This window comes from Lemur catta, chromosome 3 (genome assembly GCF_020740605.2).
Source record: "Lemur catta isolate mLemCat1 chromosome 3, mLemCat1.pri, whole genome shotgun sequence".
Classification (NCBI taxonomy): Eukaryota; Metazoa; Chordata; class Mammalia; order Primates; family Lemuridae; genus Lemur; species Lemur catta.
Genome location: NC_059130.1, coordinates 100,610,153 through 100,634,315, shown reverse-complemented (window position 1 = coordinate 100,634,315; position 24,163 = coordinate 100,610,153). Strand labels below are relative to the sequence as shown.

The window sequence follows — 24,163 nt, the reverse complement described above, 5'->3', positions numbered from 1 at the left end:
GGGCAGGAGTTCAAGACCAGCCTAAGCAAGAGTGAGACCCCATCTCTACAAGAAAAAAACAGAAATTAGCTGAGTGTGGTGGCGTGTGCCTATAGTCCTGGCCACTGGGGAGGCTGAGGCAGGAGAATCATTCAACCCCAGGAATTTGAGGTTGCTGTGAGCTATGACACCACTGCACTCTAGAAGAGCAGACAGTGTTAAGACCCTGTCTCAAAAAAAAAAGAAAAAAAGTCTTCAGACATTATCAAATTTTCCCTGGGGGGCAAAATTGCCTCTGGTTAAGAACCGCTATGCTGTAGGAATCACAAATATAAAAGAGAAATGTTACAAAGTGTAATAACCATAAATACTGTCAGGGAACTAAAAGTTGTCCTTCATCTACCCTTTTTAGATTTTATCCTTTGGAGTGTAGGCCAAATTTCAGAAATGGAGTTGCTTATCTGTGACCAGTAGCCACAGTATATCTGTTTGTTAACTCATCTCTAGGTAGCTCCAAGACTGCACTGGCCAGTATAGTAGCCACTAGCCACATATAGCGATTTAAATTTAAATTAATTAAAATTAAATAAAATTAAAATTTCAGTTTCTCAGACACACTAGCTACATTTCATGTGCTCAGTAACACATGTTACTAGTGATTACCATATTAGCACAGATATAGAAAATTTCATTATCTCTGAAAATTTTATTTGACAATATTGCTTGAGAAAATTAATCCCAGGCTGGGTGTGGTAGCTCACACCTGTAATCCCAGCACTTTGGGAGGCTGTGGCAGGAGGATTGCTCGAGGCCAAGAGTTCAAGACCAGCTTGGACAACATAGCAAGACCTTGTCTCTGGTGTGGTGCCACTTGCCTATAGTCCAGCTATTCAGGAGGATGAGGCAGGAGGATTGCTTGAGCCCAGGATTTCAAGACTGCAGTGAGCTCTGATCATACCACTATACTCCAGCCTAAGTGACAGAGCAAGACTTTATCTCTTAAAAAAAGAAAAAGGGAAGAAGAAAATTCATCGCAAAGAATTTCAGCTGATGGTTTAAAGCCTGTTTTCTCTCTGTAAAAGAGAGAAAAGGCCTGGGATCCTTGAACCCCTAGGGTCCACAGAAGGACTACAGGAATCTAGGAACTCCTAAAATCATGTGCTAAGTTATGTGTATGTGCATTTTTCTGAGAAGTTATTGCTCACATCAGATTCTCAAAGGGGTCAGTGATTCCATAAGAGGGTAGAGATCACCTGCTTTAGGAATTATTTTGGTTGCATTTGATTTCCAACAGTCAATATTGTAAAAGAACTGTGTCACTATATTATACTTCAATAAAATTATCACTCCATTCCTGTTGAAAGGGCCTCGCATTTTTTTCTCCTGCCTTATAAATCTGAAGGGCTTCTTTCTTGAGTTTTAGGAAATTCTGATCTTCAATCAGTATGTGATGCCTGGGCTTTTTAAATAATCACATACTTTGAAGGTTATAGAGTATTTTGAGAATTACTGCAACTCCTCTTTCATTTCTCCTTCCCTTTCCCAGCATAAATACCTGCATTTATTATAAACAGGGTTTTTTATTAATGTAGAACTTTGTCCCTTGATCTATGGGCTTTGTAAATTTTACAATTTCATTTTTGAGTGTGTAGAGCTTGATGGGGTAGGGAAAAGGTGCATTAGGTTTATCATGATTGTAACCATTATTAGCAGTGTATGTAAAATCCTGTGTTCACATCACATTGCCTATATCACAGATTTTCTGTCTGTTCAAAATATTTATAAGTATAAATTATAGTTTATATTTATAAGTATAAATATTTTACATGTGATAGTTCTATAACCTCCATTTTTCTTGTTGGGAACAGGTTTGAAGGTTGAAGTGACTCATTGTGGAACAATGAGACGGAAATACCGTGTTTGTAATGTAACAAGAAGGCCTGCCAGTCATCAAACGTAAGAAAAGCTGGTGTTTGTCAGAGCAGCAGTGATGTGAGGCAGCTTGCTCTAGGTAGTGGGTTGGGAGTTCTTCTTCCTTATCATGCAATAAGAGTTGATCGTTTGTACATTTTTTTCTCAGCTTTCCTTTACAGTTAGAAAATGGCCAAACTGTGGAAAGAACAGTAGCACAGTATTTCAGAGAAAAGTATACTCTTCAGCTGAAGTACCCGCACCTTCCCTGTCTGCAAGTGGGGCAGGAGCAGAAGCATACCTACCTGCCGCTAGAAGTAATGCCTTCACGCTGCTAATTAATATCCTCTTGTTCATCATTCTTTTGGGGTCTTTTACAGCCCATAGCTTATCTCATATTCAACATTTATTTTGTAATTTGAAGTGTTTTTAAATTTTACTTTATTATAAATATTCTGCAATGAAGTAATATGGAAAGAGTTCATCCATAATCCTGCCACTCTAATGTAACCACCATTAGCATTTTGGTATACTACACTTCTTTCAGTCTTTTTATCTTGTGTACATTTTGCCTAATTATAGTCATACTGTAAAGCAATTTTGTGTATTACTTTTTTACTTAACATATTAAAAAGAAGTGGTTTAATGAAGTAGATTTTAAAATTTTATTTCATATGTAATTGGCACTGAGAGCTAAAAAAACGATATATACATCTAGTATAAAACTTTTTTCCATTTGTAGGTTTGTAATATTGTGGCAGGGCAACGATGTATCAAGAAGCTTACAGACAATCAGACTTCTACTATGATCAAGGCAACAGCAAGATCTGCGCCAGATAGACAAGAGGAAATTAGCAGATTGGTTAGTACTTAACCCTAGAAATGGGAATTTAAAACATATTAGGGGCTGGGTGTGGTGGCTCATACCTGTAATCCCAGTACTTTGGGAGGCCAAGATAGGAGGATCGCTTGAGGCCAGGAGTTTGAGACCAGCCTGGACAACATAGTGAGACACTATCTCTATAAAAAAATAAAAAAAGGAAACCAAAAAAACAAAAACAAAACTAGATAAAACATATTAGGGTGAGCTACTAAAGAACCATGTCCTTATGAGCCCATACCTTACTACTACTACCACGTCATGAACTGTCAGAATTAAAAGGATCATGGAAATAATCTAGTGGTGTTCTGGGGGTAAGCATTAATGGGTTATATGAGAAGGGTTAGGTCCTTCTAATTTAACTGTGAGCTCTTTAATTAGATCCTATCAGACTGGTACCTGTATAATATGAACAAAAAAATAGAAGACAGCTTGAACCATGTAATTGTCTCTCTATGCTGTCTCATTGTTTTAAATGAGGAGGGGGGAAAAGTTACCAATATCACTTTATAAAGCTGGCAGAACAAGGCAAAATTAAAACTAAAAGGGCAGGCTGCGTGTGGTAGCACATGCCTGTAATCCCAGCACTTTGGGAAGCCAAGGTGGGAGGATTGCTTGATGCCAGGAGTTCAAGACCAGCCTGGGCAAGAAGATCCCATCTCTACAAAAAAGATTAAAAATTAGGCAGGCATGGTAACATACACGTGTAGTCCCAACTACTCAGGTGGCTAAGGTGGGAGGGTCAATTGAGCCCAAGAGATCAAGACCACAGTGAGTTATGATCACACCACTATACTGCAGCCTGAGCAACAGAGCAAGACTCCCATCTCTTAAAAAATAAATATGTAAAGAAATGGACAGCTGGATCTTACCTCATTCTCACCTTGAATATTATTTTAACTGCCCAAACGTAGAGGAAAAAAAACCTAGGAATATGAATATTCCCCAAAACAACTTAATACTTTCAAAAGCAATTTTAAAAATTATTGAAAAAGGATTGTAGAACTGGCTTTTTCATTTTGTAAGCCAATTACAGAAAAAATACCTTTTTTCCTTATGATTTTATAAAGAGTGAATGGTCCCTGGCTATCTAGTGGTTAGGGGAAAAAGAAAGAGTGAATGAAACTTATGTGATATTTAATTAGGAAAATACAGGCTGGTTCTATCCAGATTCTTCTCTGTTTCTAATATTATATGATTTTAAAAGCTTTCCCGAAACTTTCAAGAGACTACACCTCTCACTTTCTCTATAAAATCTCTATAACTAGCTGTTCTAACTCATTTATTACAGTTTAACTGTTCAGAAAGACATTATATAGTGGTTAAAAGAACAAGCTCTGGAGTCTGACAACCCTGAGTTGAAAGTCTAGCTTCTCCACTTACTATTACTATATATTATTATATTTATAGTATCAGAAGGTTAGTGCAATGATTAAAAAGTCTAGAATCAGAACATACATGGTTTCAGATGCTGTATCACTTGCTTAGCTGTGTGGTTTTAGGCAAGTCATTTAACTCTACTAAAGCTTTAGTTTTACTCTCTGTAAAACACAGGCTATATAAGACCTACTTTTTTAGCCATAAGATAATTGTAAAAATTTATTATTAAGCACTTAGCACCAAGCACATCATGCAGCAAGTCTTGGTAAATACTAGTTGTTATTCTTTGTAAACTTACTATGGATATACTGTAAAATACACCAGAAACGAATGGAAATTAAGCTTGAAAAAAAGGTGCATTACTGCCTAATTTACAGAATTACTTTTCCTGCTTATTGTAGAGAGATTCTGTTTACATATTTAAATTGTATAATTTTTTAATGGATTTTTGCTTGAAGACTTATATTGCCTTCCTTTTATAACCTTGTTTGACCTTTACCCTGAGAAAAAGTAAATATGATTTGAAAACCAGTTACTATAGCATGCTATAAGCATGAATTACAGTGAGAGCCAACACTGAATCACAATAAATTCTTTATCTTTGATTGTATTGATGGATACATTATGCAGAATTATAACCTATAACTCATACTGGCTTTCTTATCTGTCTCAAGTATACTCCATTAAATAAGTTTTATAATGTGGTACTACATATTGAAAATACTGAAGTAAATTTTATATAAATTGTAAATCAAGTAATTTTTTTAAAACCTTAGGATTTTTAATATTTTCTTATTAGGAAACTCTACATAAAATAAATTTTTTTTTTTTTTGAGACAGAGTCTCACTCTGTTGCCCGGACTAGAGTGAGTGCCGTGGCGTCAGCCTAGCTCACAGCAACCTCAAACTCCTGGGCTTAAGCGATCCTACTGCCTCAGCCTCTCAAGTAGCTGGGACTACAGGCATGCGCCACCATGCCCAGCTAATTTTTTTTTTCTATATATATTTTTAGTTGGCCAGATAATTTCTATTTTTTAGTAGAGACGGTGTCTCACTATTGCTCAGGCTGGTCTCGAACCCCTGACCTCGAGCGATCCACTCACCTCGGCCTCCCAGAGTGCTAGGATTACAGGCGTGAGCCACCACGCCCGGCCTACATAAAATAAATTTTGATAATATGTACCTGGATTCTCTATAATCAGAGGTTCTTAATCTTTTTGGGGTGAGGTATTCCTTTCCCCATCCCAAAACATACTAGGTTCAATCATAGAAAATTGCCATTTTCATGGGTCATAAATAGTTGAATTTTTTTATTATTCAACCTGATACATACATTTAAATTTTGTATAAATTACCAGGAGTTCATACTTTCTTCAATTCATTCATGACCTGTGGTCCCCAGGTTAAAATTCTCTGTTCTGCACTTAGGACACCATTGATTAGACCTATTGAAAAACATATTGTTGACACAGTGAAGAAAAAAGAAGGGAGTTCTAATGAGTAAAGTAGGAGATGTGGGAGAATTTGAAAATAACTACAAACTTTTTCTGTTGTTAGGTAAGAAGTGCAAATTATGAAACAGATCCATTTGTTCAGGAGTTTCAATTTAAAGTTCGGGATGAAATGGCCCATGTAACTGGACGTGTACTTCCAGCACCTATGCTCCAGTATGGAGGACGGGTAAAGCCTCTTGATAATGTTTTAATCATATATATATAGTGTGTAAGTATAGAGAGAAGGACATTCTAATTATATCTGTAATTTAGAAAGTGTTTTATTGCTCCAACAATATTTTTTTTTGTTTCGAGGTGAGTGTCTGCTTAAGCTTAGTAGAATTTTTGTTCTTTTAATAATAAAGTATAAATAATACTGATTTAGAAAAGCCTGTTGCATGTAGAATATCAGAAACATCAATTCAGCAATTTGAAATGATTATTTTCAGTTTGTTGAAATATATTAAGTTTTTGCTCTTTTTTGCCACATTATTTCTCTTTTTCCTTCTTCTGTAGAACCGGACAGTAGCTACACCGAGCCATGGGGTATGGGACATGCGAGGGAAACAGTTCCACACAGGAGTTGAAATCAAAATGTGGGCTATAGCTTGTTTTGCCACACAGAGGCAGTGCAGAGAAGAAATACTGAAGTAAGGCATATCGTTACTTTGGCTTTGGGGCCTTTTTGTATTTAGATTTTAAATTACTCATGTACTAGTCTAACAAATATTATCTCAATATGGAGTACATTTAATCACTTAACCTTTAAAAATGTTTCTGCTCAATAGTTTAATGAAGATTCCTGAATTTGTTAATCATAGTAAACTCATTGATTCATTCTACTAGACATCCTTATAGACTACTTTATGTGGTATAGCAGCAGGATCATTGTCTTTTGATGGCAGATAAGTTTAATTCCCAGCTTTGTCACTTCCTGACTTTATTACCATGGATAATTTATTTAATCTCATTAATTTATTTAATATCATATAATCTCTTAAATTTTCACATTTGTGAAATAGAGGTAAATGTATACCTACCAGGTGAGGATTAACTAAGATCCTTATTTCTCACTTGAGGTTCTTGAAAGAATGGTTAAACTATTTGTTTCTACTTCCTTACTTTCCAAAATTTGGCCTCCATCTCCACTTTTTCTGTCTTCCTCAGATTCTTTCCTTCAACTTGTATGTGCTCAGCATCTTCTGTTCAATTTGTTTCTTTTTTGTTTTTTGAGATAGAGTCTCACTCTGTTGCCCGGGCTAGAGTGCCGTGGAGTCAGTCTAGCTCACAGCAACCTCAAACTCCTGGGCTCAAGCAATCCTCCTGCCTCAGTCTCCCGAGTAGCTGGGACTACAGGCATGCGCCACCATGCCCAGCTAATTTTTCTGTATATATTCTTAGGTGTCCATATAATTTCTTTCTACTTTTTAGTAGAGACGGGATCTCGCTCTTGCTCAGGCTGGTCTCGAACTCCTGAGCTCAAATAATCCGCCCGCCTCGGCCTCCCAGAGTGCTAGGATTACAGGCGTGAGCCACCGCGCCTGGCCATTTTTTGGCTTTTTCTCTTTATCTGTCTCCTTTGGGAATTTCATGAAGTCTCAAGGGCTTCTGCTGTCCCCCTTGTTTGAGGAGCTGTGCTGTTGTGAAAGAGCACCATCTCCACTTTTGACTGTCTCTACTCCAAAACTCTTAGGCTCTTCCTTGACAAAGAGTGACATTCACATTTAGTATGACATTTAATATCTTGCACCCATCTTTTTTTTTTTTGAGACAGAGTCTCACTTTGTTGCCGGGGCTAGAGTGAATGCCGTGGCGTCAGCCTAGCGCACAGCAACCTCAAACTCCTGGGCTCAAGCAATCCTTCTGCCTCAGCCTCCCGAATAGCTGGGACTACAGGCATGTGCCACCATGCCCGGCTAATTTTTTTTTCTATATATATTTTTAGATGTCCATACAATTTCTTTCTATTTTTAGTAGAGACGGGGTCTCGCTCTTGCTCAGGCTGGTCACGAACTCCTGACCTGGAGCGATCCACCCGCCTCAGCCTCCCAGAATGCTAGGATTACGGTGTGAGCCACCGCACCCGGCCTAAATGTATGTCTTAATGATAACTTATATTTTCTCCAAAGTTTTTATCCCTCTGCTTTCCAGCAAAGTGTCATAAGGAAGGTTTATTATAACACTATGATTATCTTATTTGACTTTGAAAGGCAAAAATCCCACTTCCAATTGTTTCTCAAACTTAAAAGTTATAATTTTCATTTTACATTCGGTTATTCATGGCTTGAATAGATGTCTCAGAATCATTGGGTTTATGGCTCTTGTAAGTAAGGCCTGAGTACAAATAGTCAGCCTCATGCTTGTTTAATTAAACACCAGTATGGGAAACGATAAGGAATTTCTACAAACTTCATTTCTGTCCTGAGGGAATCAGAGTGTTTTGAGCAAAGATCACTCAGATCCTTGACTTAGGACCTTATTTGTTTTAGAAGCAAATGAAGTGATTGTTCAGCCTCCATATCATTACTCATTTATGCTAAATGCAGAATTTTCTTTAAATATGAAATTGTTTTTTGGCTTCAGTGTAGATGAAAGTACAGTAAAATACTGCCTGCCTCATTTGTTTTTAAATTTTGTTTTCATGGGGGTTTTTTTGTTTTCTTTTATTTTTTGAGACAAGATCTCACTCTGTCACCTGGACTAGAGTGCAGTGGCATGATTGTAGCTCACTACAACCTCAAACTCCTGAGCTTGAGTGATCCTCCTGCTTCAGCCTCCTAAGTAGTGAGGACTACAGGCACATGCCATCAAGCCTGGCTAATTTTTTAATTTTTTGTAGAGACGGGGTCTTGCTATGTTGCCCAGGCTGATCTCAAACTCCTGGGCTCAAGCGATCCACCTGCCTTGGCCTCCCAAAGTGCTTCATGGTTTCATTTTGGTTTTTAAATCTCTTCTGAGGGCATAATCTTAAGCAGTATCCTAGTCTAAGACAAGTAATACTGTAGAAATTCTAGACTGGGCCATGATTTTGACTCTACCATTTATCTTTCTGACCTTTACCAAATAATTAAAGTCTCTGAAACTGTTTTCTCATCTATAAAACAAAAATAATACTTGACCTGCCTCTTTCTTACAAATCTTGCCAGGATCAAATTAGGAAATGTACAGTAACAAAAACTGATCAAGCTTTTACTGTGGTCTTGGGCAGTGTGCTAAATGCTTTACATGCATTATCTCATTTAATTTTCATACCAACTCCCTAATGAAAGTAATCATTTTATAGATGATTATCTGTAAAATGAAATAATTTGCCTAAAATTTCATAGCTAGTAAGTCACAGAACTGGGATTGGAACTCTCCATGCTGACTCTAGAGCTGGGCTCTTAACCAGCATAGTGTATTACTAATGCACTTCATAAACTACAAAATGCCATATAACTAACTATAATGTGTCCTAGTTTGCAAAATAGATTATAGACCCACTGTTGCCCTTAACATCAGTAGTCTACTGACCTCTTATCTATGCAGGACACAAATCTTTGCTTCATCCTCCATTTCCTTCCCCAGCTTTCCATACTACTTTGTAGGAATTGGTAACTAGACAAAGGTTTTATATGTAATGGTTTCTTCTTCTAGGGGCTTCACGGACCAGCTGCGTAAGATTTCTAAGGATGCAGGGATGCCCATCCAAGGCCAACCATGCTTCTGCAAATATGCTCAGGGGGCAGACAGCGTAGAGCCCATGTTCCGGCATCTCAAGAACACATATTCTGGGCTACAGCTTATTATTGTCATCCTGCCAGGGAAAACACCAGTGTATGGTAAGGATATCTGAAGTCTGTGTTTTTCCTCAAGTACTTCTTTGCATTCTTTTTAGGATTGTGTTAAAACATATCCTACAACTTTCGAATATTAAGACATATTTTATGCTACAGTATTTAGAACCATGTATTGTTATTTTACAATAAATCAGTAGAGTAAACTAAATCTAAGAAGAGACTGTGTGAAAAGAATTACACTAGTGAAAAGAGGCATCACAAAACAATGGTTATGGGAAGAATTATTTAATAAACATGGCATTGAGATAACTTGACTATTAGTATAATGTAGTGGTTAGAAGCACAGGCTCTGGAGTCAAACTACGTTGCTTAGTATTCAGGTGCTGCCGGTTGTACTACCTGTGTGATTTGGCTGAATTATTTAACCATGATCAGCCTTAGTTTCCTCATCTCTGGAATTGGGATACTAATAATACCTAACCCACGTATGGGGTTATTGTAAGGATTAAATGAATCTGCATAAGTAAAGGGCCTACAGTAGCGCCTGTGATACAGTAAACACTCAGTAAATGTTAGATATTATTAATGTAAACTAAAGTTTTGCAAGTTTAGTAAGTTAAATATAAAACATTGACTCCTAGAAAAATACAAAGAAAATATAATTATCAAACCACTGAATTAAGTAAAATTATTTAAGTTTAGAAATGATAGAAGAAATCACAGGAAAATTATTAGAGTTGATTGCATAAAAATTAAGTTTTCTGTATGTTACAAATGTACTAAAAAGGAAACCAATAGAATATGAAAAATACTTACAGCAAATGGAAATAATAAACAACTAGTTTATTATTAGCTAAGCTAAAATTTTCTGTGCTTTTAGGTTAATGAGAAAAGATAAATCAAAATTTCTCAAGTAAAAACAAAACAAGTAAGGCTGGGCATGGTACCTCATGCCTATAATCTTAATACTTTGGGAGTCTGAGGCAGGACTTGAGGCCAGAAGTTCGAGACCAGCCTGGGGTACATAGGAAGACCCCATGTCTACAAAAAAAAAATCAAAAAATCAGCCAGGTGTTGTGGCATGCACCTGTAGTCCCAGCTACTTGGGTGGCTGAGGCAGGAGGATTGCTTGAGCCTACAGAGTTTGAGGTTGCGGTGAGCTATGATGATGCCACTACACCCTTACCTAGGCAGCAGAGCGAGACCCTGTCTTAAAAAAAAAAAAAAAAAAAAAGTAAATATATGAGAAAATACTTGGTCTTTTTGTTTGTTTGTTTTTGATTTTTTTTTGAGACAGAGTCTCACTCTGTTGCCCGGGATAGAGCGCCATGGCATTAGCCTAGCTCACAGCATCCTCAAACTCCTGAGCTCAAGCAATCCTACTGCCTCAGCCTCCTGAGTAGCTGGGACTACAGGCATGCGCCACCATGCCCGGCTAATTTTTTTATATAGTTTTAGTTGTCCATCTAATTTCTTTCTATTTTTTTTAGTAGAGACAGGGTCTCGCTCTTGCTCAGGCTGGTCTCGAACTCCTGAGCTCAAACGATCCGCCCGCCTCCGCCTCCCAGAGTGCTAGGATTACAGGCATGAGCCACCGTGCCCGGCCAAAAATACTTGTTTTTATCAGCAGTTAAACAAAAGTACACCTCAATAAAAGGAAAAATTTTATGCTACTAAATTAGCAAATATATTTAAATATTATAATACCTAGTGCTTGTGAATATACAGTGAACTCTAGTATTTTAATACATTGCTGATGACAGTATAAATTGATATTATCCTTTCTAGTAAAAGTATAAACATGTGTTCTTAGTCTGCGTTCAGTATTTCCAATTCCAAGAATCTATTCAAAGAAAAGAATTCATACTGTTAAACCTCTACAGTTTTGCCATTTCTAGAATGTCATTTAGTTGGAGTTACAGTGTATGTAGCTTTTTCAGATTGGCTTCTTTCACTTAGCAATGTGAACTTAAGGTTCCCCCAGTTCCCCTCAGTGCTTGATAGGTCATTTCTTTTCTTTGCTCTTCCTGTGTTCTTGCCTTTTTTTGCCTGAGCCTTGGGATTTCTACATTTGCCACATGTTGGTAGAGGTGATGGCTTCTTCAAATCAGTCATTTGGTACCAAATTTTGATCACAGTTTTTATATCTTCTGATGTACTGTTTTCTTTGGAGTATTCCTGGGTTAACCCAGCCTCCTGAGTAGCTGGACTACAGGTATGCACCACATCCCTGGCTAATTTTTTCTATTTTTAGTTGAGACGGGGTCTTGCTCTTTCTTAGGCTGGTCTTGAACTCCTGACCTCAAGTGATCTGCTTTGGCCTCCCAGAGTGCTAGGATTACAGGTGTGAACCACCAAGTCCAGCCATTCCTTGTTTTTAATTAGAATTTTTTCTGTAAGTCAGGCAACCCCAAAGTGGGGGCAGTTATAAGACTGTTTTAGTTTTTTTAAAGGCATTTTAACAGTCTATGGTGCAGATCAGGGGCTCACACATCTGTCCCTTTAAGGGCCCCATACAAGAGTTTTGTTATTAGTCCAAAGTTTGGGATTGAGTTATGATAGACCGTGTCATTCTTAGGAACCTGTTTTGAAATCTGTCCTATTGTAGGTTCTACAAGTCCCGCTAAGCTCCCATCAGACAGGGCAGGAGAGTCCTTTTAAACCCATGAGGCAACTCAATCCAGTGGTGCCACCAGCCCACTCCAGTCCTAGGATCTTATCGTTTAAATGTGACTGAGTATCATTCGTAGTTACTTATAGGCGTGTTCCTCAGCCACTGCTTGTCTATGCTTCACCACTGCCTGTCCCCCCACCCCATTGCCTCCTGCCTGGCTTGTGGGGTGCCAGAGGATGGGGCCATGGCCAAAGATAGGGGCCCCTGGACCACTTCTGTCTACACAACTTGGCGCCAGTCAAATCCCCACTGTCAATTTTACCCAAGGCTCCTGTGGGGAACATTTGGATTGGAGCCACTAGTGAGTCAGGAGGCCCTTGGCGCCCCCTCCTTTGTTGTCTGAGTGCTGGACTTTGTCCTGTCTTGGCTATGGGTGCCCTATGGCCAAATTGAGTTTCCTGTAGGTTCTTAGGAGAGACCATTCTCTCTCCAGAGTTATAACCTAGTGGTCAAGGGACTGAAGCCAGTCATGCCCTCCCAGCCCCTCTTCAGTTGCCCAAGGCCAGGATCCACATGGGTCTCCACCTGGGCGTCTTCCCCAGTGGGTGGGGAGCTGGTGGTGGAGAGTTGGTGGCAGGGAAGTGGGTAAAGGGTTTATGCGATCTAACCTGGTTAATTCACATGGGGTCTGACTATCCCACCCACTGCCAGTAGAGGTCTCCTTTGTACCATTAACTTTATCTCAGGCCTTTATGCAATTACATGGAAGGTTATACATGTGGGATCTCATCCCATTTACTTGACCATTTGACATTTCATTCAACAGCCACTTTTCATCACATTCCAGCACGTACACTGGATTAGGATAATACAATTCTCTTTTAGACATAGACTTACGGTTATAAGTTGTCCATTTAGCCAAGATTTTTCCCAAGGGGCTTTCAGATGGGGAGGTTCCTTATACTGTAACAAAACTCACAAACAATAAACATAGACAATACGGGGACTTCCCAACACAAAATGCCAAAGTCTACCAAATGGGAACCATCCAGACAAGAACCAGATTTTCTCAAATGAGAACCAACATCTCCCAGTCCCCTTCCCCTGCTTCCCTGGGAACGATACAAATGAGCTCCAAATCAAAACCAGGTCCCTGATTCCACTCAACCTTGTGTCTTCCACTCCGAGATCTCCAAACAAATCCAAGAGGAAGGTCTGAAAACCTACTCCAAATAGGTGGAATCACGAGTTTCGGTGTGCATGCCAGAGAACTTACTCAGACAAATGGCCATGGCACCTGGACATTTTTTAAATTTTTTTCCCTTAACTCAGTTTAGGTTTAGGGGTACATGGGGAGATAGGAGTTCCCTGGATATAAACAGGCTTTGGCAGCAGCTGGGATCATCCCTTACTCTCTTACACCAAAAAGACATTGTTCCTACTGGCTTGACCTGGGGCTGCTCCCTGCCTCTTTAGTCATAGGGTGCTGTTTCAGCGGGGCACTGATGGGCCCACCCAGGGGTGCCAAATTTTGTTACTGAAAGTTCAGCACTTGACCCGAGGCCATATCAGAAGAACCAGGACAAATGGTTTGAGGAGCAGGAAAGGGAGGTTTATTAATTTGTCGGCAAATCAGGAGGATGGAAACTCCTATTGTGTCTTAAAGTGCCATCGTCCTATCTATAAGCAGAAATGCAGAGCTTTTAAAGGGGGGATTTCAGCTTCAGGCTATTGCTGTCCAACTATAGTTGATAGTCCTGATCCATCCCGTATCCAGTGAAGACAATCTGGTGACCTCTGCCCTGGACAATTTTGTTGAGCCATCTCCTGTGGTACAAAGAACAAAGGACACTTCCCTGCCCCTCTGATTACTGGCCTTGGGCAGGAATGCAGGTTTTAATTCCCAAAAAGAGTAGGGGAGGTTTTAAAGAGATGACTTTTAAAACATTTTATTTTTTTTCAGGCCGTTCCCTCTGTTACAGTGCAATTCAGTAACATTAAGTACATTTACATTGTTACGCAACCATTACCCCCATCCATCCATTTCCAGAACATTTTTATCATCCCAAACTGAAGTTCTTTACCTATTAAACAATAATTCCCTATCCTGCCTCCTCCTAACCCCTGAAAAGCACTGTCTACTTTCTGTTTCTATGAATTTGACTATTCTAGGTACCTCATATAAGTGAATCATATGTATTTGCCATTTGTGACTTGTTTATTTCATTTAGTATAGTATCTTCAAGGATTCATGTTATAGTATGTGTTAGAATTTTCTTCCTTTTTCAGGCTGAGTAATATTCCATTGTATATATATACTACATTTTATTTATCCATTCATCTGTTGATAGACATTTGGGTTGCTTCCACATTTTAGCTATTGTGAATAATGCTGCTATGAACATGGGTGTACAAATATCTCTTCACAACCCTAGTTTCAGCTTTTTTGGGTATACATTCAGAAGCAGCATTGCTATATCGTATTTTTAATATTTTGAGAAACTACCATATTGTTTTCCACAGCAGCAGTACCATTTTACATGCTCACCAACAATGCACAAAGGTTCCAAATTCTCCACATCCTTGCTAACACTTGTTATTTTCTGTTCTTTTTGTTTGTTTCTTTGTTTTGTAGCAGCCATCCAAATGGTTGTGAAGTGGTATCTCATTGTGGTTTTGATCTGTTTTAATAATGATTAGTGATGTTGAGCGTTTTTTCATGTGTTTATGGGCAATTTGTTTATTTTCTTTGGAGAAATGTATATTCAAGTCCTTTCCCCACTTTTTCATCAGGTTTGTGTTTTTGTTGAGTTGTAAGAGTTCTTTATTTTTTATTTATTTATTTTTTTTTGAGACAGAGTCTCACTCTGTTGCCCATGCTAGAGTGCCATGGCGTCAGCCTAGCTCACAGCAACCTCAAATTCCTGGGCTCAAGCAATCCTTCTGCCTCAGCCTCCTGAGTAGCTGGGACTACAGGCATGCACCACCATGCCTGGCTAATTTTTTCTATATCGTTTCAGTTGTCCTCTAATTTCTTTCTATTTTTTTTAGTAGAGACGGGATCTCACTCTTGCTCAGGCTGGTCTCGAACTCCTGAGCTCAAACAATCCTCCCCCCTCGGCCTCCCAGAGTGCTAGGATTACAGGTGTGAGCCACTACGCCCGGCTTCTTTATATATTTTGAATATCAATCTCTTATCAGATATGTAATATGAAGATATTTTCTCCTGTTCTGTGAGTTGCCATTTCACTCTGTTGATAGCATCTTTTGATACACAAAAGTTTTAATTTTGATGAAGTCCAGTTTTTTTATTATTGTTACCTGTACTTTTGATGCCATATTTAAGAAACCATTGCCAAATCCAATGTCATAAAGCTTTTCCTCTTATGTTTTCATCTAAAAGCTTTATAGTTTTAACTTTTATGTTTATGTCTTTGATCCATTTTGAGTTAATTTTTCTATGTGTGTAAGGTAAGGGCCCAACTTCATTCTTTTGCATGTGGATATCCAGTTTTCCTGACACCATTTGTTTAAATGACTGTCTTTTTCCTACTGAATGGTCTTGGCACCATTGTTGAAAACCAGTTGACCATATGTGCTACTGGTTTCTATCTGGGCTCTCTACTGTATTCCATTGGTCTATATGACTATTTTTATGCCAGAAGTACACTGTTCTGATTATTATAGCTTTATAGTACGTTTTGAAATCAAGAATTATAAGTACTACAACTTAGTTCATTTTCAAGATTATTTAGGCTATTTAGGGTCCCTTGAAATTCATAAGAATTTTACATTATTTTTCTAATTCTATAAAAATTTCCATTGGGATTTTGATAGGGATTACATTTAATCTGTAGATCACTTTGGGTAGTTTTGTCATCTTAACAATATTAAGTCTTCCTATCCATGTGCAGGTGATATCTTTCTATATATTTAAGGCTTTTTTTAGTTTCTTCGGCAATGGTTTGCTTTAGTATACAAATCTTATACCTCCTTGTTTAAATTTATTCCTTAGTTTTTTATTCTTTTTGATGCTTTTGTAAATGGAATTATTTTCTTAATTTCCTTTTCATATTGTTCATTGCTATATATAAAAATAGAACTCATCTTTCCTACATGGATTTTGAATCTTGTGGCTTTGCTGAATTTGTTTAGTAGCTCTAACGGGTTTTTTTTGGTGATTTCTGTAGAGTTTTCTACATATCAGATCATGTCATCTTCAAGCAGAGATAATTTTACTTCTTCCTTTCCTGTTTGAATTCTTTTATTTCTTTTTCTTTCCTGATTGCTCTGGTTAAAACTTCCAGTACTGTGTTGAATAGAAGTGGTAAAAGTGGGCCTCCTTGACTTGTTCCTATGTTAGGGAAAAACTTTAGTTTTTTTACCATTGAGTATGGTGTTTGCTCTGGGTTTTTCATATGTGGCTTTTATCATGTTGAGGAAGTTCCCTTTTCTTCCTAGTTTGTTGAGTCTCTACTTTTAGAGGATAATTTTACTGGATACAGAATTCTAGGACGGTGGGGTTTCTTTCAACTCTTTAATTTCATTTTATTCTCTTCCTGCTTTCAAAATCGTTTCTGATGAAAAATCCAACGTAATTCTTATCTTTGTTCCTTTCTAAGATTCTTTTTACTCTCTTTAAAGATTTTTTTTGTCTTTTCTTTGCACCTTGAATATGCTATACCTACGATAGTGAGTTTTTGAAGGGTTTGGGGGGTTTTTTTGTTTGTTTGTTCGAGACAGTGTCTTTCATCCAGGCTGGCATGCAGTGGTATGATCACAGCTCACTGCAACCTCCAACTCCTGAGCTCAAGCAATCCTCACCCCTCAGCCTCCCAGAATGCTAGGATTTCAGATGTGAGCCACCAGGCCAGCTACGCTTTTATTTTTTATCCTGCTTGATGTTCTTTGAGATTTTTGGATCTTTGATTTGGTGTTGCTCCTAATTTTGGAAAACTCTCAGCCATTTGTAATGTTTTGTTTTGTTTTGTTTTTGGTCTCCCCTCCCAGCCTTCCATTTTTACTTTAAATATTTTTTCTACCCCTTTCTCTTTCTCCTCCTCCTGGTATTCTCACTGTATATATGTTAAACCTTTTGTAATTATCCCACATTTCTTGGATATTCTGTTCTGATTTGGGGGAAGGGTTCATTCTTTTTATTCTCTTTGCATTTCAGTTTGGAAAGCTTCTATTGACATATCTTCAAGTCCCCTGATTGTTTCCTGAGCTGTGTCTGGTCTAGTGAAAGGCATTTTTCATTTCTGTTGCAATGTTTTTGATTTCTAACATTTCCTTTTGATTCTTTCTTTGAGTTTCCATCCCTCTGCTTTCATTAGCTATCTGTTCGTGCATGTTGCCTGCTTTTTCCATTAGAGTTCTTAACATACTAATTTTAGTTATTCTTAGTTCTCTGACAATTCTGAAATCTGTCTCCTATCTGAGTGTGGTTCTGATGCAGGCTTTGTCTCTTCAGGTTGTGTTTTTTCTTGCCTTTTAGCATGCCTTATAATTTTTTATTACAGCTTTTCACACTGTATCTAGTACCAGAAACTGAGGTAATCAGGCTTCTAGTATGGAGTTTGATTGATTGATTGTTTGCAATAGGGTCTTCCTCTGTTGCCCCGGTTGGAATGCAATAGTGTCATCATAGCTTATTGCAACCTCCAACTCCTGGGCTTAAGTGATCCTTCTGCCTCAGCCATCCAAGTAGCTAAGACTACAGGTGCATGCCACTATGCCTGGCAATTTTTTTTTTTTTTTTTTTTTTTTGTGGAGATGGGATCTCACTGTGTTGCCCAGGGTAGTCTTAAACTCTTGACCTCAAGCTCCTGCTTCAACCTCCCAAAGTACTGGGATTACAGCACCTGGCTGCAGTTTCATCTACTCTGGCTAGGAGCTAGGCTGTGTTTAATGTTTGCTGTAGTCATAGGTTCCAGAAGATTGAGTTTCTCCTAGTTTCCTTTTTTTCTCTCCTCTCTTGTTGTCATGGCATTTCTCTAAGAAGTCTTTTTTGCATCTCTCAGTTATAATCCACTGTTACTGTACTGGAGCCTTGTTGATGTGGTGGTTAGCTGTTGGAGAGAGGAAGTGTTCTACAATCTTATGATTAAATCTCAGGGAGTTTTTCTTGATTTGAGTCCCTGCTTGTGACCTTCAGAAGTGCTTCTTAGCCTTTTTTTCCCTCCTCTTAGTTGAAATAGGAAAGCTAGATGGGACTGGAATTATTTAATTGCTCTTATTCCAGTCAGATAAGGCATTGGTAAAGTCATTTCCCTTGGGTGCAGGTCTTAAGTAAGTTTTTCTGGGCATATTTCAAAATGCTTACTTTTCCTGTCCCTGCTTGAGGAGATTTTTCTCTGGCTCTTCAAGGTGAAAACCTGATGGGGTTCCTGGTAAAACCTGTGAAAGTGTGGGTGCCTAAGACTGGGCCTCCAGGAATTTTTAATTCTCAAACTACTTCACATTCAGCCCATGACTTACGAGCACTTTACTTGTCAGAGGTATAACCAAAGTCCAGGGTGATCTTTGTAAAACATAAGTCTGATTTTAGCCCCTTTCCTATGTCAACAAAAAGTAACCCGAGGTCTTCATAAATTTAGAGAGCGGACTTTATTTCTTATAAAGGGTTACAACTTGTAGGCTGGGAATAGGCCTCTTGCCAAAACCAGAGGCAGGCAATTTGAAGAAGGAAGTGTGAGAGACAGGAATTTATTCCAGAAGAGTTGACCATGTATATATATTCGACAGTTTACAGGAGGAGCTATGAATATTCATGAAGGGGGGGTTACACCCACGCAGGTTGCATGAACATGCATGTTACATGTGACCTATGTTCTTTGGGGTGGACACTTAATGTTTAAATGTATTATAATTAGACCCCGTATGTCAAAAGGTGAAGCAGGGACAGGAGGGCACTCAAGTGTGCAGTTTCTGTAAACCAGCCAGAAGCAGTCCATGATCTGTGGTCTCTTCTTTTTTTTTTTTTTTTTTTTTTTTTTTTTGAGACAAAGTCTCACTCGCCCAGACTGGAGTGCAGTGACCTCATCATAGCTCACTGCAGCCTTGAACTCCGGGGCTCCAATGACCCTCCTACCACAGCCTCCCTAGTAGCTAAGACTGCAGTCGTGTTGTGTACAGTTGTGTGCTGCTACACCCAGCTAATTTTTCTAATTTTTATAGAAACAGGGTCTCACTCTTGCTCAGGCTGGTCTCAAACTCCTGGCCTGAAGCAGTCCTCCCACCTCAGCCTCCCAAAGTGCTAGGATTACAGACGTGAGCCACCGTGCCCATCCTATGATCTCTCATCAGGAAAAAGTTAACTGAAATCAGTTTCTTGTCCACCAAAAGCTATATTTATGGCTGTGGAACAGGAGGGTAAGTCAGTCAGTCAGTGTCTGGTGGTTGATAAGCTGCAGTTGTTTTAATATTGCTTATCTCCAGGCCAATACTTGTATAGCTGCTAGAGAAAAAGAAAAACGGGTAGCAGTTAGAACATGGTTTATTCTTTAGGTGAAGGTATGCATTACTTAACCCTTGCCTGGCATGGCCTTAGGTCTTGTTTGTAATTTGATATCTTATTGCCACAAAGAGTCTATTCTGTCAGTCTTATGATCTCTATCTTAACCTTAATACTGGTCAGTTGTGTGTAAACCACAAAAGGCAGTGTTTATAAGGAGGTCTGTCTGACCTCCCATTGTGTCATGGCTGGGAACTCAGTTTTTTAAGGTTTCTTTGGTGTCCCCTTAGCCAATAGGGGAATCTGTTTAGTGGTTAGGGGGCTTAGGACTTTATTATTAATTCTCACCTCTCACCCCTACTTCAGTAGTTTTTCTATCTTCCAAAGGTTTACATGTCCAAATCCATGGCTTCCTCCCTCTTCAGGATTCATTTTGTTCTATGTTCTTTTCCCCAAAGGCATTCCAAGTTCCCCAAGTTCCAAGAGGACTGTTCATCCTCTTCCTTATACTTCTATCGCCTCTCGTACTCCACTTTCCACCCTTCACCAAATAAATGTATTGTCTTCATTGGAATTCTAGTGTAGCCATTCTTTCCTTGGGAAAGTTTTTTCTGACCTCCCTGACAAGATCAAATTCTTTCTTATTGTCTCATAGCACCTTATAACTCTTCTTTATATTACTTTCACAATTCTAAAGTTAAATTTGAGCAGTCATTTAATTAATGCCTATTTAGCTACACTATAAACTCTGTGAGGACAAGAATAATGTCTCTGTTGACTCACCATTGTATGTACAGAGCTTTGCACAGTGCTGGTGTATATTAGATGCTCATTAAAATTTTGTTGGATGACTGAATTAGCCTTTTTGAAAGACGGATTGTCAGTATCATATAAAAATGTTTAATATATGTACCTTCCAACCCCTCAATTTTATTTATAGAAATTTACCCTGAAGATATAGTTATACAACAAACAATAATATACAAGGATATTATTCATACCATTGTTGGAAATAATGACAACTGGGGACAACCTAAAAATATATCAGTGTATGACAGGTTAGATACATTGTGGCATTTGAAAACAGAAAAACTGCTGCTCTTATAAATAATAAGAGCAATCTGTATATGGAGATTGAGAACTATACTGTATTATTAAGTGAAAATGACAAGTTGGAATATAGAATGTTTAGCATGTTGCCAGTTTTGATTTTAAAATGTTTTCCATGTATTTTATATACTAGTTATGTACACTGAAACCTTTATAATAGTTACATTGGCAGAGAAGGGTACAGGAACAGGGACCTTTTATTCTTTACAATTACATTGTAATACTTCTGCATTTTAAATTAAAGATAGAATAGGATTGAAAGCTCTAAGTATACTGTGATTATAAGTGCATTAAAATAATATAAATGAGAAAATTACTGGAAGAGAATACACTAAATTAAGAGATTATATATATTTTTCTCATGCTTTTCCAGTTATTTTGGTTATACTACTTTTATGATGGTAAAAATAAACTTTTTTACACAAAAAAGGAAACAACTGGAAAAATTATCACTAAATAAATACTTAAGCTAATCTACAAGGCAATATACTTCAGATTTTAACAGCGTCATTTTAGTACTGTATTGGTGTAATTTTGGGTGCCCTGTAAATATAATGATATGTTTCAAGAGGGAAACATAGTAGTTTTATTTTCAGTAAATGAACTTATTTCAGATCTTTTTTCTGACTAGAGGTATTTACATTTGTTCCATAGCGGAGGTGAAACGTGTAGGAGATACACTCTTGGGAATGGCTACACAATGTGTTCAAGTCAAGAATGTAATAAAAACATCTCCTCAGACTCTCTCAAACTTGTGCCTAAAGATAAATGTTAAACTCGGAGGAATCAATAATATTCTTGTACCTCATCAAAGGTAAAAAAAAGCTAATCACTTTTCAAAATAGTCATTATGTTTATATCTTCATTTGCCTACATATGGCCATATCTAACTACTATAAGATCTGTGTGAGAGACAACTTCAATGATACCTGCCGTGGGAGATACATAGACATTTTGGCAAAAAATTAAAATAGTTTGGATTGGATCTCTCCCCCAGTTTTCCTTTAGTATGCCTAGCCAGAAAGTATTGAGAATTTTATTATTTCTCACTGGAGAGCCCAGCTTGAAGAATTTTCTCTGTATTTGAAGTCATCTTCAACCTGGTTTCATGAGGCTGCTCACTTACGTAGAATGTGAAGGAGGAAAGAAGGAGTTGATGGGGGCATATGGCTAGTCAGTTAAGTAAGCCATATCAACACCCCCTCTATAATCAGTGAGACAGCATGTTGCTATTAGATTGCCCTCTTTAGAGCTAGAGTTCTCTGGAAGTATGAAACATCATCACCTAGAAACAGGAAGTAGCTGATTATACAGGTCACTGGGGAAGAAGCTGTTTTTCAGAGAATTGAACAACAGATTTCCTTTTAATAGTTGAAGCAGTTAGGGCTCAAAAAAGCTAAGCATCTTGACCAGTATGCACTACATATAAGCATTAGAATCAGGATTGACCCATGTATGTTTGACACTAAAGTCCTTTTTTTTTTTCTGTTTTTCCATGCAACCTCTACTTCCTGTCTCTGTTAAATATGAGATCCATAAATGAGGTGACTGTAGAATTTTATCAAGTCCAAGAACTTAGAGACAGTCCTTTGAATCTTAAAGGATATGATTTTAAAATAAAAGAAAATACTAGCTACTTTATGACTATTAAATAGATGCTACTCAAATTTACACTTTTGGCAAGATTAGTAGCCTCTCAAAATCCCTTCTAGTCTAAAGTTTAATGATTCCTTTTCTCCTTGAGAGATTACAAAGGCTTGAAATGTAAGTAGATTTTAAAAGATTGATAAAAGTTGGTAGATTAATATGAGGAAGTTTATCATTTTGTGCCCATTATGGAGAACACTAACATAAGTTGCCCTTTGCAACCACCAGCACTACTGGTTAAGACAAAAAGAACTGCTCTAAGACTTTGGCTATAGACCCAGCTTTTACTTCATTGACTAGAGATTTGTGAGTTAAGAAGATAAAGCAGTCAATAAATAGTTCAGGCCGGCCGGGCATGGTGGCTCACGCCTGTAATCCTAGCACTCTGGGAGGCCGAGGTGGGAGGATTGCTTGAGCTCAGGAGTTCCAGACCAGCCTGAGCAAGAGCGAGACCCCGTCTCTACTAAAAAGTAGAAAGAAATTATCTGGACAACTAAAAATATATAGAAAAAATTAGCCAGGCATAGTAGCGCATGCCTGTAGTCCCAGCTACTTGGGAGGGTGAGGCAGAAGGATTGCTTGAGCCCAGGAGTTTGAGGTTGCTGTGAGCTATGCTGATGCCACGACACTCTAGCATGGGCAACAGAGTGAGACTCTGTCTCAAAAAAAAAAAAAATAGTTCAGGCCCATGAAGCTGTCTAAATAGGACTTCCTCCGTGCTGTCAGTAACTTACAATTGTGTTGCTATTGTGTGAAACATATAAATGGATAATGAAAAAAATGAAATATCTAACCATTTTAAAAATTGTGTTTAAGACCTTCTGTGTTCCAGCAACCAGTGATCTTTTTGGGAGCAGATGTTACACATCCACCTGCTGGTGATGGAAAGAAGCCTTCTATTGCTGCTGTGAGTGTTATTAGGCATTTTTGAATTTTCTTTGTAGCCAACTTTCATGAATATTCTTTGGGACTTTGTTTGCTTATTTTTGAGACGGGGTCTTGCTCTGTTGCCAGGGCTAGAGTGCAATGGCGTCATCATAGGTTACTCACTGTAATCTCAAACTCCTGGGCTCAGGCAATCCTCCTGCCTCAGCCTCCTTAGTAGCTGGGACTACAGGCATGGCTAATACCACCACGCCTGGCTAATTTTTGTATTTTTTGTAGAGACAGGGTCTCCCTCTTGCTCAGGCTGGTCTCAAACTCCCAGCCTCAAGCAGTCCTCCCGTGACGGCCTCCCAAAGTGCTAGGATTATAGGCGTGAGCCACCACGCCCAGCCTCTGAAATCTTTAATACTGTTTCTCCTTCTTTTAACATCTGCCTATTATACCTTTGCCCACCTCTATATTTGTAACCTTTCTGTGTCAGTTTAAGTATATGTCTTATAAACTTCAGAAAGCTTGATGCTATTTTGCCCATTTTGAAAATTTCTTGATTTTAACAGATATCAGCATTTTGAAAATGACAACATATTTTAGGCATACTTAATAAACTTCAGAAGTTAAACTATAAGACTTTTTATATTTTTTCTATTACCCATTATAATCTTCATATAAATTTTAAGTTTTAATTTGATAAATCTTATCCTTGAAAATGATAGTAATTAAAATTTTCACTTCAGGATTCAAAAGCTATTTTAATTAGTGAAGAAAATTTATTTTTATCTATTAATAAATTATATTGCTTTGTATTCTTAATGTTATGCATGAATTGTTTCCATTTCAAGTGTTCTAGTGGTAGTATTGAGCCATCTCTGATATTCATAAAAATGCTCTTACAGAAGATAAAATGATAAAGAAATTCAAAAGACTTACCTTAGGTTTGCTACTTTGGAGTCATTTTCCAAAGAATTTTAAGCATATTTTAATTCTTTTGAACTTCTGGTAGTCGTGGCCGTTTTCTGCTAAATCCATTTC

General features: G+C 38.0%; 1 protein-coding gene across 1 annotated transcript in view; it reads left to right on the top strand.

Moving 5' to 3' along the window:
• The window catches only part of LOC123635776 (protein argonaute-3), a 95,113-nt gene that overhangs the window by 56,884 nt on the left and 14,066 nt on the right, over positions 1-24,163 (top strand). Inside the window, exons 8-15 of the mRNA XM_045548277.1 lie at positions 1,848-1,935; positions 2,060-2,207; positions 2,633-2,752; positions 5,708-5,830; positions 6,160-6,293; positions 9,280-9,464; positions 21,257-21,416; positions 23,066-23,156. Coding sequence (XP_045404233.1) covers positions 1,848-1,935; positions 2,060-2,207; positions 2,633-2,752; positions 5,708-5,830; positions 6,160-6,293; positions 9,280-9,464; positions 21,257-21,416; positions 23,066-23,156 — 1,049 coding nt within the window. The remainder of the gene's footprint in view (positions 1-1,847; positions 1,936-2,059; positions 2,208-2,632; positions 2,753-5,707; positions 5,831-6,159; positions 6,294-9,279; positions 9,465-21,256; positions 21,417-23,065; positions 23,157-24,163) is intronic.